General features: G+C 44.5%; 1 protein-coding gene across 2 annotated transcripts in view; it reads right to left on the bottom strand.

The window, feature by feature from the left end:
* Positions 1–930: 930 nt before the first annotated feature.
* The window catches only part of LOC139351649 (NACHT and WD repeat domain-containing protein 2), a 40,751-nt gene continuing 17,165 nt past the window's right edge, over positions 931–24,516 (bottom strand). For both annotated transcript variants that reach the window (XM_070993633.1, XM_070993634.1), the window contains exons 4-8: positions 22,720–22,836; positions 13,431–13,634; positions 12,651–12,801; positions 9,946–10,535; positions 931–7,567 (exon numbers count right to left, since the gene is read on the bottom strand). In XM_070993633.1, coding sequence (XP_070849734.1) covers positions 3,671–7,567; positions 9,946–10,535; positions 12,651–12,801; positions 13,431–13,634; positions 22,720–22,836 — 4,959 coding nt within the window. In that variant the 3' untranslated portion in view covers positions 931–3,670. The remainder of the gene's footprint in view (positions 7,568–9,945; positions 10,536–12,650; positions 12,802–13,430; positions 13,635–22,719; positions 22,837–24,516) is intronic.

Raw genomic sequence — 24,516 nt, 5'->3', positions numbered from 1 at the left:
ACAATGAAGAGGCTGTTTTAGGGCTGAGTAAATAAGCGGCAATGTCATACTGTACCTACTGTAGGACACACACAAAAACACACTGCGTGACCTGTGAAGACCTCCTGCTCAACAAACAAGTGGTGTAATTATATGCCTGTGCGGCGCTGCAGGTGGAATGTGCTAGCGATAGTCAAGCCCTTGTTGTCACAAGGACTGGAAGCAGCCCCAATAGCCAACAGACATGAGCTCACCATCATTACAATGAGAGGCGTGGCCAAACCCGTCACCGCTGTGGACCTGATGTTGCCGTGGAGACAGGGCACACACACACACACACACACACACACACACAGACACATACACACACGCTACAGATTGGCTTAGAGTGACACCACTGGGAAATTAAAATAGTAGCCCAAAGCAACAGGCTTTTATTGGCCGATCACAGCTTGATCCTGGATGTGTTTGCCTTGCAAGTTTGTGTGTGTGTGTCTATGTGTGTGTGTGTGTTTGGCGCAGGGCACTGTACAGGTGCAGTGCACACACATCGCCTAATTATAATGACAATGTCGGCCAGTGTTGGAGAAATATTCACCACGCTTGTCTGGCATTCGGCATCAAGCGCAGAAGGGCAATTACTGGCCTATCAAATCATTTTACAGCTCCGTTCTGTTGATGTGTGTGTTTCTCTGTCAGTGTTTTCTGACTCTGTGAAACAACAACAACCCCCTTCATGAATAACCTGTTTCTCAGGATGCTTTGCAATTTCTCTTATATGGGACGTCAGGACTGGGCTTCTTGTAGCCAATTAGAAGAGAGTTTATTCACACCAATCATTGTCTGAGATCAAAGTAAATAAAACACTCGGGTGTCTAACAGCAGAAACCTGATTGCCATGTCTAGTATCAACCTCTAATTACAGAAAGAAGCCTGAGGCGGTGCGGTGGAGGCAAAAAGTGAACCATTTTATTACATTAAAATGTTTCATACAAACAATGCATACACACTAGTTTCATATTGCTTCAGACATAAGTTTCTTTTCTGTTTGAATTCCAGTTAAACAACTCTGTAACAAAATGTAAGTACAACATTTATGAAAATATAAATCTCTAAACAGGTAAGTCAGTCCTGACAATACAAAGAATACCATAGAAACATTCATTATACCAGTATGTCAACTATGAGTTGCAAACATGTAAGTTATTAAAAGTCATTCAAGTTACTTAACATACAATAATACCTTTTACTGGCTTCCATATGGACACATTCAAATATACTCTTAAACTGGCATTCCAATATATTTTATAAGAGGACTCTTTTTAAACTTTTTAGCAAAGATAGCACATTTTCTCTATCATAAACATAATCACAGTAGAACACTGAAACAGTTTGGTACCAATATAATTACAGTACGAGCCTCAAAAAACAAATGAGACGGTCAACAAAATGAAACACAAACTATAATCGGGACTTTGGCAATTACATGATATAATATGTTTCTTTCTTTTTTTTTTTTTTTTTTTTTTTTTTCTCAATTTAGAAACTCTTGAGTTGTGGGGAAAAAAAGTATTTTAAAGCTTGATGCTGCTACCCGGTTTTGAAATTATCCAAGGGCCATTATTACCTCAACAGTTCAAAACTAGTAAACATACAATAATATGGAATAGCCCTTAAAAAGTATATGTCAAAGTGTAAGTGTGTTTTTTTTCAATCATGCCTGGCAGATGATTGGTCTCATCGGAGCTCAGAATTGCGTTTTAGGTTAATACAGACATGCTTTTTAAAAATAAGCAATCAAGGTACCTGCAAGGTACAACCTCATACATAACTCGTGTCTTCTGTTGGATTGTCAGCAAACCAGATCTGAAACAGCTTTTATTTCAGCCTGTCATGATGTCACCAGAGTCAGATTTCTACGGGCTCACAGAAGGGTCAGAAAGATTTGAAGCTTGAGAAATGATAGGAAAGAAATTCAAACCCTGTGACAAAAACCTGTGTGCCAAATTCTAATTTGTGAATGTGTAGGAAAATATTTGCAATTATGTAAACAATTTCACAATGTCTGAATGCATTTTGTGCAAAAATAATATCAGAAGAGAGGTAACTCTCTTGTTACTCTTGTGTGAATACAGATTTGAAGCACAAAGTAAATGTAAAGAGTAACTTTGACCATGATTTTGGCTGTAAAAACTGGGCCACATTCACGCTCACAACTATTATGTGTAACTTCACTGTTGATACATTTGTGCACGTTTTATTTTTCTATCTTTTTTAAGCAACTACAATTTTTTCTACACATTCACCATCCTGAATTTTCCATGATTTTTTCACAGGTGTACAAAAGCTGATATGCAACCAAAGTTTAAATAATTTCACAAGCTCATCATCTTATTAACCCTTATTTGATCCCATATGTTTCCATCTGTCCCATCCCTTGTCACTTTTTGTATTGACAACAGGCATATTCAGAGGGAGTGTAGCTGTAGCCTGCAAGTACCTGGATGGCCTTGTGTATTTTTGTAGGCAAACCCAATACCACTATTTTAAGACAACTCTAGATCACTTTAAACAATTTATACAATGTTTCATATGAATAAATCTAATAATTTCTCACAAACCACTCATAAAGTGCTTCCACCTACTGTCTAAACCTCTAAATATATTCACGTGGCCAAGTTGTTTAAGTGAAACAATGGGCTAATCACTCTGTCCTTTTCTACTGCAACATTTGAACAAACTCCACTAAACCTAAAGCAAGTACACTGGTTAAGGCGTGAATGTGTATGGTGCTATGCTACACTGTATGCTCAATAGTGGTGTTTCCCTTAACACAAACAGCACACGAACTGATGGAACTGCAGGTAAATTCACATCAAATTTACGTAAACTGTTCCAAGAAATTTCTACAACTATCATTACAAAAAGCAATGCCATCAGTCTCTCAAGTTGTTGACTGGATATCAGTACACTGATCCTTTAGATTTAACATCAATGCAAGTCGTATGTAACTGTGTGTATACTGTGTTTACAAATTCCCTGCATTTTCATAAATCTTGTAATCTGCACATAAAGAACATTTTAAATTCCAGGCACTCACTTTGATTGCATTAAGCACAACATAACATTTTTAAGGAGTTGCACATATTGCAGCAGCCAAAAAGGGATATGTACATATGTTCATAGTTCTTCCTTTTTGTACAGTACCGACTGATGTTGATACAAACATAAATACGCTCTTTTGTTTTAGGAACAACATTATGACTTCATGTGCACAATGTAAATAAGGATAGTGTACAATGAAAGTGGCTAAGATCACTGGAATGGCTTTGAAAATGTTTTGACAGAGACATTTGAATAATAACTTTGTTCTTCAAATGCAAAAGGACACGTAATGGCAAACTAATACCTCACAGAACTGACATGTTTCTTCTTTTCAAAAACATAGTATTTTTCTAACAGTCTTCGTGTGTAAAATAAAGATAAACTGTATCATAAGTTGGAAGTAAGTAATACATAATTTGAGTGCAGCGTTAAAATGGTCGGCCCATTAACTACCCAGAGGGCTGACATCTGCAGCTGAATCACGTGGCTGTAAACAAGAATCAACTGCAACCCCAGAGATTCTAAACTTTGTCACCTATCTCCACCTGCCTGTCCTTACCCCACCCACGTCTCTGATCTCCACTTCTCACTGCAACAGTTCAGTCTTTTTTGTAGGCGTGGTCGACTCACCTTCACCAGAGTCAGACACGTTGATAGGGCTGTCTCTGGAAAAGACCTCAGTTGACTCCCTCCAAATGCAGTCAGCAACGGTCTTAAAGGAATGGTTGCCACATTTGGGCCGCACCTTCTGCGAGGCGTTGTTGACAATCTGTCGGCTGTTGGAGGTGGCTATCTTTATCTTGAGGGCAGCATCAACACGATCCACTACTGTGTATGTGCCGATGCTGCCATCCTCGAAGCCAATGATGATGTTTAGTGCTCGCTGTGAGAGAGACAGGAAAGTGGGCGTCTTGTATAAGGAGCATGTGCCAATGCTCTTACCATCAGCAAGGCGCATCACGATCAGATTGGACACAACACCGGCATCATCGTCTTCATCACAGTTCCGGAAACAGACATACACTAAATAACGTCCATCTCTTGATAATTTCTGACGCCAAATTATACCCGCAGCATGGACAAGCCTCAACTTCCCGCTGTGGAGATCCAGGACATTTATATTCTCATCACCTTTGGAAACAATTCCTAGTTTCCCATTGGGTGAGATCTGGAAGTCCTCTAGATTTTTGAGGAAGTTGGTGGGCAGCTGGACTCGCCTGCAGACTGACTCATCTGCCACGCTCCAGATGAAGACGGTCTCCGTGGATGTGATGAACACCACACAGTCCGGACAGTCAGGAATGAGCTTGAAGTTGACGATGGTAATGCCATCATCACAGACAAACTTCTTGGACACACTGCCCGACCACAGGCTGACAGCAAGGAGCTTGTTTTTGGAAGTTCCCACAAGGAAAGTGTTTGCTGTAGTGATCAGTGCATTCTGGAGGGTGACTAAAATGTTGCACACTTTGTGCCCAGTCGCTAGCCTCCAGACTCTGGATGCGTTCTGCTCACAGAGAGACACCACAAATTGGTCATTGTGGGTGATTAGCAGCTGTGATATTCTCTGTCCATTAATGCGAAAGATGTTTTCTCCAGTGTTGGTTTGCCAGATGTACTGACTAGACTTGTCATCTGAAGTCACCATGAGATCCCCTGAGGAGGTTAGGACACAGTTCTCCACTATGCCCTCGTGCTTAAAGACTGTCTCAATGAAGCCAGTGCTGAAGTTCCACTTGTGGACAGCTTCTGAACCATCCATGGTAAACACATAATCCTCTCTGCCAGACAGCTGCAATGTCTGGATCTTCTTACCTGTTTTGTCAATATTGGACATGGCGGTGATGATATCAATGTCCCAAACAGACAACACTCCACTGCTGGCAACAGAGAGGAGCAGGTTGTGGTGGACTGATTTAATGAGTTTGACGATAGCCCCTGAGATCTCTATCAGGCTAGCCATGCACTGTCCACTGTCCCTCCTCCAGACAAATATGGAGGAGGTGTTCTCCATGGAGGCCACAATGCTTTGTCCATTCTTCGAGAGAACAGCGGCCACAAAGCGTTCGGTACGTTTGGCTTTGAACTTTTCTACCATTTTCCATACTTTTGTGTCCAGTACCTCGATACTTCTGGCCTTGCAAATGAGAATTGAGCGCTGGTCTTCAGATAACTCAATGCTTACCACTTCACTATCATCCCCTCTACAATCATAATCCTCCATCAGCCGTGGGTTGGTGATCTCTTTGGTGTTCCATACTGACAAACTGCCTTCATTGTCAATCATCACCATTTGATGAAGGGTGTCCAGAACTAGAATGGATTTTACGAATCCCCCAGAAAAGTCAGAGGTCACGGTGGCCAACTTGTCCCCATTTCCCAGATGAAAGATGGATGCAGTGTTGAGGTACTGGCCACAGAAGGCATACATTCCATCTGGAGAGCACTGGACACAAGTCACCTCATACCAGCAATGGAACTGGTAGAGAGGCCAACCGTAAAGTAGGTCAATAACGTTGACGTCTTTACTGGCCTCAAGCCAAGCCAAAGCATGATGGGTGGACAAAGTAAATCCATTGATGAAAGCCACCCCACCAGTAACACCACCGTGCTTGGACCCCTTGATTTCAACCTCAGATAAAAGGCAGGACTTGTGATTATCATAGATGAGGAGCGTGTTTTTGGTTGTGGCCACGACCAGATACTTTTCATCAGTGGTTAGCCTGATTCCCAGCACAACTGATCTAGCCGTGTCAATCTGTCTTAGAAGTTGTCTGCTTTCTACATCCCAGGTGCTGACAGAACCATCTTCCAGGGCTACAAGGACTATGTTTGGGGCTAGAGTGGGCAAGATCTCCACAATCTGCATGTAACTAGAGCACAAAGGCAGCCTCTCTGGACTGTAGGTGACATCCATAGAGGAGTGGAGAGGCACAATGGAGCAGTATTTCGGGCCATCTTTGTCACACTCCAGCAGGAGGTGTCTGAGCTTGGGGAGGGAGGTGACAACTGGCAGAAGCCTTTGCTGCAGTTCTGCAGACAGTGATGCAGGGTTCTTCAGCACTTTCACCTTAATGCTACGGAGAGTGGTGGCTAGGAACTTCAGTTCTTTTTCTTGGGTGTAGCTGTAAGCTAGGTCAATGTCTGTTAAAGCCTTTTCAAACTGGCCAATCTTAATCATTGTGTACAGCCAGCTGAAGTTCATGATGACACCGAACATGAGGTCATCAGTGCGCCCACTCCTGGTAAGGTGGTACACCAGCTCTATCATCTTCCTGTGATTGACAAAGAAAATGTCAGGCTCCAAAAGGTTGCACTGGAACACCCAAGGCTGCTCAGGAGTTTGCCTGTCATATGAGTACTTGTCCGAGGATGCCTTTTCATGGGACTGCTGATGGTGAGGGTTTTTGTGATGAGATATATTCAGCGAAGTGAAATGGTTGTTATCGTAAGTGAAGATCTTTTTCCTCCCTCCTGACCATGCCCCCAAGAAGTACTCCGCTAAGAGGCTGTGCATTTGATGGACATCCTCCTCATTGCTAAGGTACAGCTTCTGGGCAATGAGATGAAGGTGTCTGTTGGCCCAAACCATCAAGGTGACGTTACGTACTTGACGTTCGACCAGATAACCTTCCAGCTCTTCCTTGAGCCTTGCAACCAAATCATAAGAGATCCTCAAGGGGTTTTTGAGGTATGTTGCCACAATAACATCACCAAGAACTATATTATCAAGGGACAGAATATCTTCTAGCTCAACCTCAGTTAGGCCAGCCTTGGCCATGGTGATATACCCTAATGCTCTGAAGACAAATCTTTGTCCCAACTTGTTCTCCACTGAGTAGAAGAGCTGTTCAATGCTTTCATGCACTGTGGAGCACAGGGACCTATCATCCACATCTTTATGAGACCTCCAATGAACTACTTCTCTGTAGATAAGATTGACAAACATTGGCAACGTACACTTGGCAAGTGCCTCATTGACATAGATCTGTTGGCCTGAGGTGACTTTTCTCTTCACCCCCAGCAACTGCTGTTTTAATGTTTGGCTGCAGACCTTGCGGTCCCTCTGGATTAATTCCACATAATACCCCTCATCATGTATGAGGTGTCGAAGCTTCTGCAAGATTCCGTGTTTATTGGGCAAAGTTGAGACTACAATGCGAACTGTCCGAGGCAGGTGTATGGGGAGCCACCACAGCTTGCGAACTTCATCAGTATCTGAGAGCTGCTCCAGGGCATCCAGGACAATGACCAAGGGCCTGTGAAATGAAGATTCCCCAAGAAGGTTGATCAGCAGCTCTCTCATCTCCTGGATCTTGTTAGGCAAAAAGTGAATCAGGCAGCGGTAGTTTAGTGCAATCTGTTCACAAATGCTCTGGAGGAGGGTGCGTAGGTCTGTGGAGAGCTGACTGGAGCCAATAAAACGGACAATGACCACTGGATCAGTTTCAGGGCCCATCTCTTTCTGCAGCCATGTGTAGGCCTGAAAAACAGCATACAGAGATGACTGTTAGAGAAGAGTACAATTTTAATACTAGGGTCCATAGCACACATGATAGGCTATGCGAAACAAAACAAAGTGTTAAGATGGAGAACATTTTCAGACATTTGTTCATATTTACTGTGTGCAACATTTACTTGTGTTCTACTTGTTCTGGTCAGAGAAACACAATCAAAACAACTAGATTAATCAAAGCTCTAGAGTGAGGGCAGAGGGATCTAATTAATTGTTATTCTAACAGTATGAAAGCAGGGCTCATCAGCACAGTAAGGAGAGGCGTAATACATTTTAACCATATGAAAGTATATCTGCACTCCACCAACATTTTTTAGACATAGAAAAATGTATAAAACCCAGTAGTGTTCATTTTTAATGAACATTATCATTCTCAATATCATTAATACATAGATTTTATTCATATATGAATCATTTCTCTCATCATGAGAAACATTCTATGAATGAGCACTACTACAATGTAATTCCATTCATGAATTCACAAAATGGCCCAGCTGAGATTTTGAGCATTAAGATGCTACTTGACACTTTTAGGGCAACACTGATGACACCTACTCATCATTTAGCTGTGTGTGAGCGAGGAGGACAGAATAAGAGAGAGGCACAGTATTTGTCAGTAGAGTATTTGTGTGTTTGTGTGTGTTTGTGTGTGTGGATGTGTATTACTCATACACACAAATCTGTTTATATAGTCACATTGTGGCGACCTGTCCTCCTTGCAATTCCCTATAATGTAAATCAGTAAATTTTAGAAATAAATGCTCCAGGGTTCAGTTGAATCAAACCAAACAGGTTAGGTGTGAAGTACACCCTGCAGACTCGAGCACAGAGTCGTAGCACAGTGGCCTCAGAACACTTCTGCATTCATCCTGCACCAAAAAGACAGGCCTAAATCTAATAACATCCCTCTCTCCCTCAAACACCAAGGCCACAGAGGACCTCAGACTATTATCTTTTGTTTTAACTTGCCTTAACTTGTAAGTACTAAAAGGCTAGAGAATAACACACATGAGAATATGGTGGAGAGAAACTTTAGCCAACTGCAGAAAACTTCAACATCTATCTGGTTGTGGAAGCACATATTTTATGATCCAGTTTCAGCTTTTAAGTAAATGGAAAGGTGTTCAACACCAGCACAGGCAGAACACGTGAAGTGGGCAACCAGATCACATACTGAACATGTATTAGGGTGATTCAATTAGTTGGTTAATCAGTGTGGGCAGCATCTGATAAGTCATACAACCATCATCATTTCAATGAATCATTTCATATATTCCTCTTTGACTGTGAGAAGTACTAGTCACTTATTAATGGATAAAACTGACATCTAGTGTTTTGTGAATTTCTAAAAACTTTCTTTCTGATTTCAGAAAGCAGATTTTCCCCTTTTCTATTTCCAAAAACTTGTTTCCACTTGAGGACACAGTGCGGTTGCCAGCGTGTTACAAGGAAGCCTTTGAAAGATCCACCTGGTATTGAAAACATGAAAGAACAAAGATGATTGAAAAAGCTATGGCAGAAAATCAGGACAGGCTCTAGGAAAACAGGTAAACTCCCCTGACGGAAAGTAGGCACATGCCCCGGGTGTACTGAAGCAATAGGATTCAGTTGTAATAGAAATTAGCGTAGAAATATCCCATTTTCTTGCCTCTTTCCTCCTTATTCTTTGTCCATGCTCTCTTACACACCAACATACAACTTCTGCTCAATGAGTGTGTGTTTGATCATTGTCTTGTTGCTCTTTTAATGAGTGTTAGTGTAACACTTTACAGAACCACACAATGAACTCGGGTGATATGAATGACTCGTATAATAAATGAGTGCATCACTGTGACAGTTATTGTAAAAGCTGGACAGGACGGGTAGATCTGTGGGTGTGTGCGGTGTGATCTTGGCGATGGTGTGATCCTAATGTAGCCGGGCGGCCAGATGGCACACACAAAGCCAGAGAGCGAACAGAGAACACGACGCATGCACGCTCACTTTCAGAAACAAATGCATGCAGACTTTGTGTAAATCTCTGCAGATGTTCACACATGTTGAAAAAGCATACACACCAAAAAAAGTCATAGGCTGACACACACACACGCATATGCATGGCTTCACTGGAAATTAGAGACATCTGCATGGCAATGAACCGTCTTTTGGCAGACACACAGATGGTCAAGCAAGTGTTTGATGAGAAGAGATGAACAGTTGCACGCCCCCTCATACGCTGTTGTACAAAGATGGACACATGCTCAGATCAGACAGACGAGCGTGAACGCACCACGAGGGCCGGCCAAAGTGCAGGCGGGGATCGCACAAGAGAAGACTGATGGCACCATCATATTTTAGCATCTCACCTGTGTGGCCACCTCCGACAGCAGCAAGGTCTTCCCAGTGCAGGGTCCTCCATAGACCACCAGAGGGCTCATTCTGCTCCCCTTGGACGGCAAAAGATACTCTTGTATGTAATCCAAGGACTCTGTCTTGAACGTGTAGAGCTCAGCGTAGCTTTTACAGAGCGACAGGTGCTGCAGGATCTCATCGTACAGCGGGTCGGTCTCCGTGTCGAAGTTCTGCTGGACCGTGGCTTGGATGATGTCCACCATGTCCTCGTAGAACTGTTTACACAGACCTTCCACATAGTTGCTCTCCACTTCTTGGGAGTAGCCTAACTTCATGTCGCAGTGAGTGACTGAAGAGTAGACGCGGAGGTTGGAGGCAGCGACGACCGTGGGGATGAATTCGTCCCGTACCTTCAGCAGGCGTTCGTAGGCTTCCTGGTTGCGCATGACGCGATCGCCACTGACCACGATGTCCATGTATCGGGCCATCTCGGGGAGTTTGGCGAAGCGGTCGAAGTTGGAGATCTTGCGAATGTAGCAGACACATTTCCTGAGAAAGGCAGGAGTTTGTTTCCCAAGGGCAAAGTCCAATTCGTCCTCCAAGGCTGAAATAAGAGAAAAAAACATCGGATTGCTAAGAACTCTTCCTCAACTTCTCCATATGTCACGACTTTTGAAAACTTATGATTCGGTTGTGTTTGCTAAGTTCTAAAATGGCCCAGTGATGATAAGGCCCAGTGCTGGATTATAATGTTCAACTTGCAAAGATAAACGTCTAACAGATGTAGGATTTAGATTTCTTTCAGGAGCAAAGCTGAACTGACTTTAGAAGCCTTTAGCTTCCAATTACATACATTTCTCTTGAGCCTTATTTAAGAGGAAACAAAGTTGATAAAATCACATAAGCCAGCACCACTGAACTGAATCACAGGCTCTCCTACAAAGAGCCAGCTGACTGAATTTCTGCCAGCATCTCCTGTGTAGTTCTGCTCACATGGTAGCCCACTAATTAGGTGGGAGAGAGAAAAGTGTGAAAGGAAAGTTGGGAGTTCCAGGAGACGGCACAAGTTCCTCTATACAGCAAAACCAGGCAGCGCTTAAAGCCCAGTGTGCTCAATTAAAGTGCATAAAAACTGCAGTTTCCTGACACAAAAGAGGTGCTTCCTTTTCAAGCAACTTAGAAAACTTGAGCGGCAATTAGTTAATTAGCTTACTCCTGATTTCCACCATTACAAATGGCTGCATACTGTGTCGTCTCTACGAGAACAGGATCAGGACTATAAAGCAAGGACTCATCAGATCCTGATCATGTTATTGCTTAGATCATCTCCCATCATGACCACCTCAGAAGAGAAAAGATTAGTCCAGTGCTGTCCAAACAATTCAGCAATAACCGGGCGATTCCCAAATGGAGTCTTTTATAGACACGAACTGATATGAGAGCAACCTCACAGGGTGAAATTAAACAGTGGGAGGAATTGTTCAAATGTCAGAGTCCTACCTTTTGTTTTTGCTGTTACCTGTTACACTAAAACTGATAATACTGTTTTTATTTGATTCTCTGTTTTAAAGTTTGTCTGGCCCCTTGGGTGAAAAATAATTAGTGCTTTCTAGAACCACACTGAACCACACCACACAATCAATTTGTGGTTTTGTGACTAACACAACACTCTGGCCTGATAATCACCGAAAATATTACACAACAACATCAGTAAACAGTGAAATTAATGGAAAACAAGGAGAAAAAAAATGCTGTCTGTTTTTACTTGACATCGCAGCACATTATTTGGATTGATTACCGTGAGATGACCATTCAGTGTGATCCATCAATCACTGTCATCAGCCGAGCTGAGCCTGACGGGTCCTGATTGCATCTCCTCTCTCGTTATCAGTTTAGCTACAAGATGACGAACTACACAAGAGCCTCGCTCATTAAATTCATGGACTTTGTTGAGTGATTTTTTCCGCTGAGGCCTAATATTTTCTTTTAAAATCATTATTTCTTCTAAATCATCACGTCAGCAGAAGCTTTCTTTATTTCAGGCAAGATGCTGCCAAAATAAAAACCTGTGGGAACGCTGGCATTTCAATCACATATACTGGATCACACAGGATACACTATTATCAGACATAATGTTGTCAGGTGTGATTGATTTGACTTTATGGGATAAATAAACTGACGTCACTTATTTTATCAACTATAAGGCTGCAACTTACTATTATCGTGATGATCTGATAATCTGCTGATCATTTTCTTGATTAATTGTTTAGTCTATAAAATGGCAGAAACGTGTCAAAAATATTAAAATACAGACACAAAATTACACAAAAATGTTCATTTACTATCATAGAAGACTAAAAACCAGCAGATATTCACATTTGAGAAGCTAAAACCGGTAAACTTTTGCCATTTCTGGCTCAGAAATGGCAGCGATTCACTGATGACTGCAGAATTATTTTGTTGTTCCACTAATTGATGAACCAACTTATCGATTAGCTCAAGAATCAAACACAATTTCATAGAATTATGTTATTTGTCATCAAATTAAAGGTATTTTTTTAACATAACATAAAGAAATTTGAAAAACCATAATAGAAACCAGGGGAGGTAGAAGCGAGCAAAACATCAGCCAGCAAGACGTGTTCCAACTTGAAAAGAAGTCGTCAAAAGAAGGACATGAAGAGAAGAGAAAGGAAGAAAAAGGCGACCTGAAACCAACCAGAGCAAAGGAATTTCTTGGCCTGAGCGCTCTTCATGGTCCCCTTCTCCTGAAGCTGCAGCACCGCGGTTCGGAAGATCCTCTTGATCTCCTCCGACACATTCCTCCAGGCCTTGTCATTCTTGGTCTTGGCTGCGCTGCTCGACTCCATCTAAGTGGGACGGAGGGCAGCGAGAGGACAGTTTAGACGAAGGACTGCGGTTATTCGCGTTTTCTTAAGCTCTGCGCAGACACATGCAGTAACGAAGGCAAAAATGACTTTCAAATTTTCAAGTCTTCACTGATCACTTCACTTTTAGCATCCTAGAGTGTGTTAAGCCAACAATGTAGTTTTCATGACTTAAAGTAAAAGTCAAGGAAACAGTAACATGCAGTTCTGAGCAAAACTCAGAGGAACTCAGAAGCTAAATGGTTTTATTTAAAATTAACTGTGCTGACAGGATTGTTGTTAAATGACTTTTACAAGGTCATCTGCAAATGTACTAAAACTTTCTTTTCTTTTTTTATTTTGTTTTGGCAAAAAGTGAAGCAAAAGACTTCAAAAGAGCTCAAGAACTGCCTGAGACTAAACAACTTTGCTCCTAAACTGAAGGCAAAGCCGGTTTTTCTTTTCTGTGTGTGCATATAAAATGTGTTCCTCAAGGAGACTGAAATTCATGAACCTCCGAGCTCAAGGACAACAATGCATTATCAGCACTGTTTAGTAACCTCCATGTGGGTAACAACCACCAACAAAGCCCCTTTCTGCCCCTGTCATGGTTGCACGTTGGCTGCACTCACTGAGTTCTGGTAGTTCTTAAGCATTTGGGCTTTGGGTTTGAGGTAGTATGCGGGTGGCACAGAGTTTTCATCCCTGCAGTACCACTCTTCCAAGATGTGTGTCTCCAGCCCCGCCTCCACAGCTGCATCCAAGATCATCTCAAACTCCGCTGATTCCACCTCCCCCGGCACTCGGATGCTGCCGTACTTTTCTCCCACCAGACCCTGAAGGCAGGAAGGAAGGAAGGACAGAAAGAAAGAAAGATGGAGGGCAGGGAAGGTGAGGGAGAGAGATGCAGGAAATGTGTATCATCATGAGCCTTCAAACTGTTTTAGGGCTCTGTTTTTTGGATCAGCGGCGCAGAGTGGAGTCAATGATGCATACCGTGCAACTTATTTAAGGCAATTTCAGAGCCACAGGCACAAGTGTGGTGCAGTTGGGACATCCACCAGCCAATTTGTGACATCGGGGATGGAGCTGCCACCACAATCCCCACTCTGTGTACACTGTGGTGCATAGTGACAGCTCTATCTTGGATGGAAATTGCTTTCCACCACAGCCGCATATGTATAGTTTAAATAAGAAAATGCCTCTCTTCCCACAGAGACGCGTTTATGTTTGCAGGAAGTGTTGAAAATAACAATCGTTCACAAGCAAACGGAACCCGCGTTTGTGAAACGAAAACGCCATCCGGCCTCACGCACCAACATAAATAAATCACCATGTAAAGATATGTAAAAGAGCAATTCAAGCATTAAAGCTGGAGGAGGATGAGCAAGAGTCATCTCATTAGTCTTTATATGAAGAATAGGACGGAAAAGGCTGCTGCGACTGTGGTTAACAAGAGGCCCTTGAAGTGTTGTTAACTCACACTGGCTGACCACCATCCCCAAAACACTTCAGCAGCTGGATGCTAATTGTAACCGCTGAGACGTCCCACGTTAACACATATCAACAATATTACAAATCTGACCATACATAGGAAGCTATCTGGTAGCACAAAGGCACAGTTTAAACCCAGTCTCTTCTCATAATTCATTGTTTTCAGTCAGAAAAAGCAGATTTGTTCCGCTGCTTCACGGCAAATGTTTGAATGACACATTTATGTAAAACACTCAGCCTCGGCCAAATTTCCTAATGCTCAGTAATCAGTAGTATTAAGAAAATGAGCAGATTGCCTTATGTATAGAACAGATGGGGCTGTTTTAAATGAGGGGAAATGAATGCATTAATGAAAAGGACGTATGTAGATGAATCTCGGACTGTGAAGTTTGATTGAATTTGATTGTCTTGCTATAGGTTAACGCTCATAATCCTCACTGCGTCTTCTCCACCAAAGCCAAACAATCGTTCTCCACAATCTTTTCAGTCAGAAACCAGAACTCTCGACGCAGTAGCTGCATAATTAGGCACCATCAAATTAAACAGTGGCCTTTTCATCCCACTATTATCTCCCACTCCACATGGCATATCTACTGTACAGTAAGCCCTGACGACTCCTCACTCTTCCCCTCGGCATCTCCGCACACGCTTCTGAGTGGCAACCCATTCAACAGCATCGGAAGTGATCACGGCCGTTTCCTCGCACGCTCCTGGATGCGCTCCATCGGTCGCGTTCGAGGACAATGGGAGCAGAAATCACTGGAAATGCTCCAACTCCACGACCAGCTGATCTTTACTCCATGTGTCGTAATTCACATGCGGCTAAAGCCCCCGGGGGCGAAGACGGGCAGCGAGCGAGGGACGAGCCAAATAACTGTGAGCTCCGATGAGCAGGAAAACTATGCTGGTGCGCTCACGGCAATGACGCTTCAAAGCCACTCCGTGTTGGACTCCTCGTTCCCTTGGCATTCGCAGTGGGAACAGATGCAGAGAACAAGCAGAATCAGATGATGGCATGTGGCATGGTCCGTAGGAACGTCCTACTCTCAAAACCCACAAATGCACATGGTGGATTCATTTACAGTCCTGCAGTTTTGTAATCATGCTGCATAAATTTGGTACCCAAAGGTCCATTTTGCATCTTGTTTCCAGGTACAGTATCAGTTGTTTTGGGGGAGGAGGTGTCACTTTCGAGGTTGGGTATTGTGCTTTGGCTCCAAACCCATCTTTGCATTATATAAACATTGATCTGTATGTAGCCTCCACTAAAGGGAGAAAAACAACAACAGGAAATGAAAGAAATATCCCCTGAATGTTAAAGTATTTGCAATAAAACAAGAAGGCTGAAAAGAAATCTATGCTAAGTAATGAATAAATGAACCCTCCTGTGACTGGAATATTCAAGTACATCCAATAAAGCAAGACGCCTAATTAGAAAACAGCGCTAATGTAAGTACAGAACATGAGCCGAGCATCTGCGTGATGCAAGACTAAATAAAGAAGGACCAAAGACAGGGAGAGAGGAAAGGGCTTTCCTCCTGCGTGCACCTCTCTGTGCTCCCTCCCAGCCAAAATACAGAGTTTCAGAGATAACTGGGCCAGGCCGCTCACTGCTTTCAGTTTTGATTGACGGGAAAGGTCACGAGATGCATTCAAGGCCAAAGCATGTCATTGAAGCAGGAATACAGAGCGTTGCTGAAGATTCTTCAGCTCAGGGTGCCGACAAAGACATAATTAGCTGCACTCCTCAGCAGAAATGTGAAACCAAGAGACAACCTGAGATCTGATTGGGATAAATGGGATGCAATCTGTTATAAGAAATTGTATTGAAACCCAATTGATTCAATTCCAGCAATCCAGTCGTCTTGTCTTAACACGGGCGGACTCACCTGTCCATTCAAAATTCATAGTAAGTTTTGAAACAACAGGTCCTCATAGCAACTGTAGCAAGCTAGTTTGCTAATTAGGTTATTAATGAACAGTCCGAGGCAGCATGGTGGCACAGCAAGAAGGTTGCCGGTTCGATCCCCGGTCGGGATCTTTCTGTGCGAAGTTTGCATGTTCTTCCCGTGCATGCGTGGGTTCTCTCCGGGTACTCCGGCTTCCTCCCACAAACCAAAAACATGCTGATTAGGTGAATTGGTGACTCTAAAATTTCCCCTAGATGTGAGTGTGAATGGTTGTTTGTCTTGTGTGTTGCCCTGCAATCGACTGGCGACCGGTCTAGGGTGTACCCCACCTTTCACCCGTTGACAAGGGATAGGCTCCAGCCCCCCCGCAACCCCGAAAGAGATAGGCGGTATAGAAAATGGATGGATGGATGGATGGATGAACAGTCCCGCCATGGGTTGGTTTAAAATGCCGTGTCCAGTGCCTACATGGTGGTATAGTCCAAGACTGTCTACACAATGGACGTGCTATCGTGAACATGGCTTTTTAAAAAACCTAACCTGCAGTTTGGTAGCAATCTAGTTAGCTGGTCATGCTGATGTGAGGCTGAAGGGCTTCATGAACAGTCACTACAGAGCTTGTATTTAATGTATTGTACAGTGCCATGAGTTCAGAGATCTGGTGAGCATTTAAGGCCTTGATCCAAACATTTTTTACATAATATTAAATCTACATATAAGCCTACAAACAAGAGGCTCTTTAGAGACCTGCAGATTGTCTATGAACCTGTGACAGGACGGATTCTTGAACCACCAGGCTACCCTGCAGGTCACCTCATCCACCCTCTATGACTCACGGTGCTGCAGTGATGTGTCAGTGGAGGACGGAGGCACTGGGCTGAACTACAGTAATGCGGAGAGAGAGACATATAGTGAGTGTGTGTGTGTGTGTGAGAGAGAGAGAGAGAGAGAGAGAGAGGAGGAGAGAGCAGTCACTCTCCAAGTTGCTGACAAAGTCTCTGTCAGCTTGCCTCGTGGTGATACAGCGGGATGAATGGAGCGGGTGACCGACTGTGTGTGTGCGTGTGTGTGGTGAGATAGAGATTAGGATAAAACCAAGCGGTGCTTATCAAAACAGCAAAATCAGGTGTTCAAATGCCAACACATCAGCGCCCTCACCCCACTCCACCCTCGCGTGTAATCTACTGTCACTTCTGTCACCCACTCAACTTACCGGAGCCAAACTGTAAGAAGTGTCCAAATATTTGCCGGGTGGTTTTAACATGCCTGTCTTAGCCAGAGAGCTCGCCTGGAACAAGGCCATCGAAAGTGGATTACAGCACGGCAGCTGACAAGTGTGTGTCCGTGCGTGTGTGCGTCTCTCTTTTGATTGGGTGGTGGTAGTTCTTATTACACTTCAGCAACCGCAGGTGTGAGGAGCACGGGAGGCTAAAGTGACAATGCCAAAGCACACAGGGGCCAAATGCATTTCCAGTTTTAGCCGCGCTCCTCGGCCCCTCTCCCTCCTCTGGCTTTTCATCCTTCAAAGGGATTTTATACTCTGGCTAAGTGCACTTTATCTGATGAGCCAGTTGGGAGAGGCGACTAAGATATTGTACTCAGCTACAGTATGAATCAACAAATCAATCGCTCACGCGGTCAATCAATCAATGAAACACACAGTCAACTGTTCTGATATCTGCTGCATAAGCTTTGGCACTGCAGAGGGGGGAAATGGCTCCAGAAAGAAACACGATCTGATCAGAGAAATATTTAATTTTCGGCGCAGTCGCTCAGGCGTGAGCGATTTCCATGATCCGTTACGGTCTGCTCTAATTGTCACAGAAAACTGGACGTTATGGAGGCTGCAGGTTTGTGCTATTATGAAAAGATGATGCTAATTAAACAAAAAGGCTGCTGATGTTCTACATTTTCTTCTTATTGTCAACAAATTACATGACAAGACTTAACCCAACATTTTGATCCGAACAAGTCCCATCGTTATCCTCAGATATACTTGTAAGATCAACAAATGTGTATCAATCCACTGCTGAAACTAGTCCCTCAAAAAATTCTCTATTTACACGTTTGAGTGCTGTTTTCGAGACCTATATTAGCTTTATCCTTTAAACCTCAATCCCATTCTCTTGCAGGAACTGCTTCACCACCGTCCTTTATTTATTTTGCCACTTTGAGCAGCTCCTCTATTTCCTTTGAGCATTTCGATCGACAGCACACTTGAAAATCAAGCGGATTTAGCGTGCATGCTCATTTTAGTTTATTAAACGTTGCATATGTCATTGACTGACTCAATTTCCAACATCAAGTAAGTCATTTCTTGCAGGTTTCTTTCTTTGCTGGATTGTAAGCAGCAATAATTTGCTCCCTGTATCGAATTCCACTGGATACGAGAGGTAAACCCGCCAGTGAGGGCTATCACATTAGCAGTTACATCATGTTTAGCTGAATGGAGGCGAAGCAGAGAGAAAATAAGAGCTACAGTATCCTCTACTATCCTCTTACATGCAGTAAACCTGCCACAAGGCCAGTCAGGCAAGTAGAAAGGGCAGGAAAACTGGATGAGCGGCTGCTCTCTGTGTGCCGATACACGTCCTTGAGGCGTTTGTCGAGTTTTTGGTGGGTTTTTTTTACGCGGGGACATTTGAGACCGCTGGAGAGCAGGAGACAGAGGACGAAAGAAGAAGAAAGAAGACGAAGAAGAAGAAGAAGAAGAAGAAGAAGAAGAAGAAGAAGAAGAAGAAGAAGAAGAAGAAAGAGGTGAAAACAGACGTGGCTCATTGTCATGCTTAATCTCCGGGTCAATGACACCATCACCATGCCAACCCCTGCTATCGCCATGGAAACCAGCATTATTGCATCGACAGGTTAGAGAAAAGCCCCCCTTCACCCAGGTGTAGTGGTGTGTGTGTGTGTGTGTTTAACAACCCTGCGCTGCCACCTGTCTTGTGTTCAGCCGTGCCCTTTGAAAAACACTTGCTGCAATTGATTCCTGCTCATAAAGAAAGACTGACACTTCCAATAAAACGCCGGTTATATAACAGCCCACTCTCCGTCTTATGAACGAAGGCGACTTGATGCTCACACATGCCGGGGAAATGAAAGGAACTTGGTTGTTTTCATAGTTGTGATTCCACTCAATCCCGCGTAACGAGGTGAATGAACGCCTTTAAAAACGCGGAGCGGCGAGATGTAAATCCCCAGATCCCGGTGATCAGCCTGAGATGATGAGTGGGATTAAGCCTGCCTTTGTGTAGAAGTTACAAAGCTCGATATCAATGCTATTACTCTGATTCTGGAGTACAGCAGAGCAGTGACTCATAGGTGAAGGAGGAGAGGTGTGTGTGCCAGACGGAGAATCAAGAGGTTTCCAGGTGTTGCAGCGAGAGACACACCTCCACTCCGCGTGTCAATCCTGTTTCCTCTCTCGCGTTCCTTATCCCCTCCACCTCTCTTTATCTCTCCATTTTTTCTGCAACAGAAACAAATCCCACCTCCTCTATTTCCTCTCGCATCAATAATCAATGCAGATGTAATTGTGCCTTTCACAGATTTTCCCCCTGTCTTCGCCCTCTCTTCCGTCCCCCCTCTGATCCGAGTGTTGGGCTCTGTCACAGTTGTTGTAGGCTGCAGACCCCCCACATCAGCTTCTCTTTGAAGTCCCCTCTTACTGCCGTGTGGCTCTGTGTATAGGTGTGTGTGTTAGCTGGGGGTGACACTTGGGCTGCAGCGTTTGAGGCGCGCGCCTCAGTGGGTGAAGCTGGCGATAACGGCGTGTGGAGCAGTTTGAAAGGAGATGAACGAAAAGCAGCGCAGGAGAGACTCTGGGGTTTTCCTGAACAGTGCACGCTGACACACTGACGCCTACCGTATGCTGCTGCAGATATAACAAGACCCTAAATTCTGCTGACGTTTCCCCCCGTCCTCACATATATATCTAGGTCTCCCACCCTGTAAAAATAAACAACAGTACTCCAGAGATGGCCCAGACAACCCAGAACTGTCATAAACGAGGATCTAAGTCCCTGATCAAAGGACCCGCCGCCGCCTCAGAGCTCCTCGCTTCTGGAGACGGGGCTGGCCGGCCTGTGTGGCGGCGGCGGCGGGGAGCCCGGCTGCAGGGGCTGCAGCAGCTGGCTCTGACAAGTCTGAATGAGACTTAATTCTGTGGAGCTATTGTGGGCTCTATAAAACCCTTCATTCACCACCGAGAGTGGACTACTAGAATATGCCATTAAAGATTTAACCAGCCAGATGGGGAGGACATGCACTATAGATGTGTGTGTGTGCATGTGTAGCGGGGTGTAAACAGTCTGTATCACCCAGAGTTAGAGTTCACCCTAACTGATTCTCCATTTCATGACAGAGAAAGTGCCTCAGGTCAGGATGCTCTGTTTGTACGTGCCTGCGTGGGTGTGTGTTTGAAAGCAGGAGGGAACAAAAAGCTGTGTGTCTGCGTGTGTGCGCGCGCGTGTGTGTGAGCGTGCCTGTGTTTCTGTGCGCCTGCTTTCCCGCAGCATGTTGTGTGGCATTGCTCGGGGTCAGTCGGGGTTAAGATGGTGAAATTGCAGCAGAGACAGAGGGCGGCGCGGCTGATGGGAATGAATGAAATCAGCGCGCCAAGCAGCACGAAAGAGGCGAGCGGATTACTTCTTCTCAGCTCGGATCTGGTCATTTCAGCGCAGTTTGGTCTGACTGAGCTGACACTGTACGGCCTGATACGGCACAGCGTCTCCGTGCGCTTCAGAGGTCGTGACATCAAATCTCAGGATGCGGCGGAAAACTTAAGGACAAAAACAAAAACATCTGCAGAGAAATCTTAAACTTCTAGACTGTGTGCAGGGGTCACCACTGAAGCACTCAGGCAGTGTTTGGAGGAAACTGCTGCAATGCGAAGGCACACTGGGAAAAAAAGAGCGTGGGCATGCAGCAGAGTAGATGTTCTTAATAATATCTAACCATAATATTTAACAATATCTAAATGTTTTAGAGCCTGCACACTGCTCAGGCTATCAAATCACATGACACAGTCAAGATGCTGCGACATATATCCAACGCACCCTTTGGTAGAGGGCGGTCTTTTCAAGCTGATCACCTGCCAGCACCTGCTGCCACCGCGAACACGAGGAAGCTCGCCTGTGAGCGCTTTGATTACAAAGCAGCTTCTCCAGAAAGCTCTAGAGTTCTGGTTGGCTGTTCCTTACAGCCGCCGCTTCGAGCCCGATGAACGCTTTTCCTTCGCGTGACGTCACCGCCTGACCTCGCCAAGGTAAGCTCCAACACTTCCTGCTTGTGCTAACATTTGTCTTGGCTCTGTTCAGCTGTGTGTTTTGCGTGCTTGGTGATATCAGATGCTTTTGATACCAAATTTCTGCCACGCTGCATATGATGAATGGATTGTCTCTGGTTGTTATTTGGCATCTGTGTTCTGATGTTTTCTTGCTGTGGATTTATAGAGTGTCATAGTCGGCTGTCCTGGGGCTCTTATACAGTATGCTTGCAAGCATTCTAATTATTATTCAACTAAATTATTTTTGAAGTTAAGACCAAACAAATCAGCTGTTTTAGACGCGTGGAAGGGTCGCGCAGGGAGACGCTGTCATTTCTCATGTTTCCGGAGCTGTTTTTGTCGTTGAGCCGCAGATGTTTCGCTGTGAAAAGTGTGTTTTGTGCGCTTGTTTGCGTGAGAGAGACTGAGAACAGCAACTGGTGAATGAGAGAGGCAGGAGGAAGCCGTGCATGCAGGGAGGGGGCGGCGAGGAAAATAGAAAACTTGGTCTGGGGAAGGAGATTATGCTCCCTGCAGACCGGGGCTCCTGCCCTACCCAGAATGCATTACCCCTCCCTGTGATCTCTCACCTCAATTTCAACCTCTAGAAACGGATCTCTTCTATTTGAATAATTCACCATCAATTCCTCCTCCTCTCCTCACTCCTGTCTTCATCCTCTTCCGTCCTTGTGCCTGACTTTTTTTCCTTTCTCCCGTCGCCTAAAATGATCTAGAAAAGATCATTGAAATGTCAGCCGTGATTACGCCTCATGCCACTCTCTCTCCTTCTCCTTGCAGAGGTCCTCGCATAACTCATTTGTATGAGTGTAATTTTAGCCTCGCATGGGTTTTAAGCTTTTCCGATATCCTTGCCCAGGGTGCTTTTCTTCTCCTTTGCACTCCGGCAAAGATGAGTTTGCATCTCCTGTCATGTTTGTGAAGCTGGTTTTATGTGGTGAAAATATCAATTCATCAGGTAACATAGACAGAAATAGGTTTTTTATCGTGACAGAGTTATTGGCAGCACCCTAACAAAGCAAATCAACTCTTGCAAAAGCTGCCACTCTGCAAACGTGACCAGAACTGGTGGTTTGACAGCGAGGGAACAGCTGTTTCTTAATGTCATATCAGAGGGATTGTGGGGAAATACGAAGCAGACACTGATTTAACATATTTTCTTATTATTATGCAAAGTGTGGACACGCAGTGATAACATCCAAACCTGTGACCTGTGTGGTGTGTAGTACTTACAACAAAACACGGTCCTGCTGAGGTCTTCAGACATTCCTCCAGGAGCTTCATTCTGAGTCTCTGCAGCTCCGGACTGTCCCACTCCTCCGGGTCCACGCCCCAGTACAGGTCCACTACCTGGAAACACACAAACATGGGCCAAACCTGACATGACTGTGCGTCTAATAAGAGCAAAAAGACACACACTGGAAATGTATTCTTGTCCTTTGTGGAAAAATCTCTGCAATAGAAAAGAAAAAAACAGCTAGACCACCTTCCTCCGCTTGCCAAAGAACAAGTAAATGACAGGTTTTCCTTTTAGGAAGTGAAATACTTATTTTACTGGGAGGCTTTGCTGCCGCAGGAGAGCACTTTAGGACACATTTTGATTTGCATGCACACACAGAAATGTAATGAACTTAGTGGAGAGAAAATAAAACAATTGAGCAGAGCAGCACCGCGCTGAATGGAGCTGGAGGAAAACGGATGCCAAGTTTTGAGTTAAGTCTAATTAAACAAAAGCAAAACAGCTCCAGCTTACGCTCTCAAATCACAGTTGAACTAATGCCATTACTGCTTTCAACCTGCTCTGTGTGGCTGAAAACCACGACGCTGCTCTGAGCATGAGACCAGCCGGGAGGGGTGACTGAACACACACACACACACACACACACACACACACACACACACACACACACACACACACACACACACACACACACACGCCACAGAGGGGGTCGCCCTCAACACACTTGTCACAAGTTTTGGCAGCTCAGACAATTCAAACTGTAAACACGCCACGGGGGGGCTCTCCCACCGGAGGAGAGGAAGGTGAGGAAGTGCCTGTAAGCACTCCATGCTGCTGCTGGCTCGGTCTTGTCCAAAGGGAAGACCTCCTTCTGGCAGCTTCCTGGTCTCTGCAGTTTTTAGCCACCTTGAGGCTCAAGTTTCAGTCCCCAAAAACGCATCACGCGCTTGATCTCATAATTCGCCTCTTCTTCGCCTCTCTTGTGGCTCTCCACTCTGCTGGTCTGCCTCCCGGATGGCGACGTTTCAGGGGTGAAAAGTAGAGGCAGAGCAAAGAGGGGTGGGGTGAGGTGAAGCCAAAGTGATTCAGCAGCGAGGGTTGCTGCTGTCTTCCTTCATGCTCTGCTGCTCACCACACTCGCTAGCTCAAATGAGTTTAGCCCGGCACAATGACTGACACATCCGCAGTGTGGCAGAAAACAGCAGTGAGTGGCAGCCCGGCACAACTGCTCGCCACTGAAACTGAGCGTGTGGGATTTTACTTTGACAGTCTGGGAGATGTTCGCCTCTGCTGGTGCTGGTGGGAGCAGCGGGAGGGCTGGAGCTACACCCCGGCTCATCTGTCTGATTGTTGTTGTGCACCTGTGAGCAGCTGTGTTACTCTGGAAGGAGACAGCGAGCTGCATATTTCTTCCACAGCCTCAGGCTGCAAATAACAAACATTTTCATTATCAATTATTCCAGTGGCTACCAACTGTTTGCCCTGTAACACCTGAGAACAAAGCGATGCGGAGTTGCGACCCCCATCCACAGGCTGCATATTGCACGTCTAGGATGAAGCGATGACTACTGACATTAAAGATCCACACAAAACATGAAAGAATGGAAACAAATGAGTGTAGCAGAGAAAAATCTAAGAACATTTTCTTTGATTTCCTGTCTTGTATTACAACCATTCAGAATTGTGTTGCAACCCTTAAGGGGCCCCCGAGCTCTATGCTGGGAGCCACTGGATGCATCTCTCTATTATTCATGTTCTTTAAATTTTTACCTGTTGTGTGATCAATCGTC

Source organism: Chaetodon trifascialis, chromosome 23 (genome assembly GCF_039877785.1).
Source record: "Chaetodon trifascialis isolate fChaTrf1 chromosome 23, fChaTrf1.hap1, whole genome shotgun sequence".
In the NCBI taxonomy this organism is placed as follows: Eukaryota; Metazoa; Chordata; class Actinopteri; order Chaetodontiformes; family Chaetodontidae; genus Chaetodon; species Chaetodon trifascialis.
The sequence above is the reverse complement of the archived record's forward strand: the minus strand, read 5'-3'. Positions and strand labels throughout refer to the sequence as shown.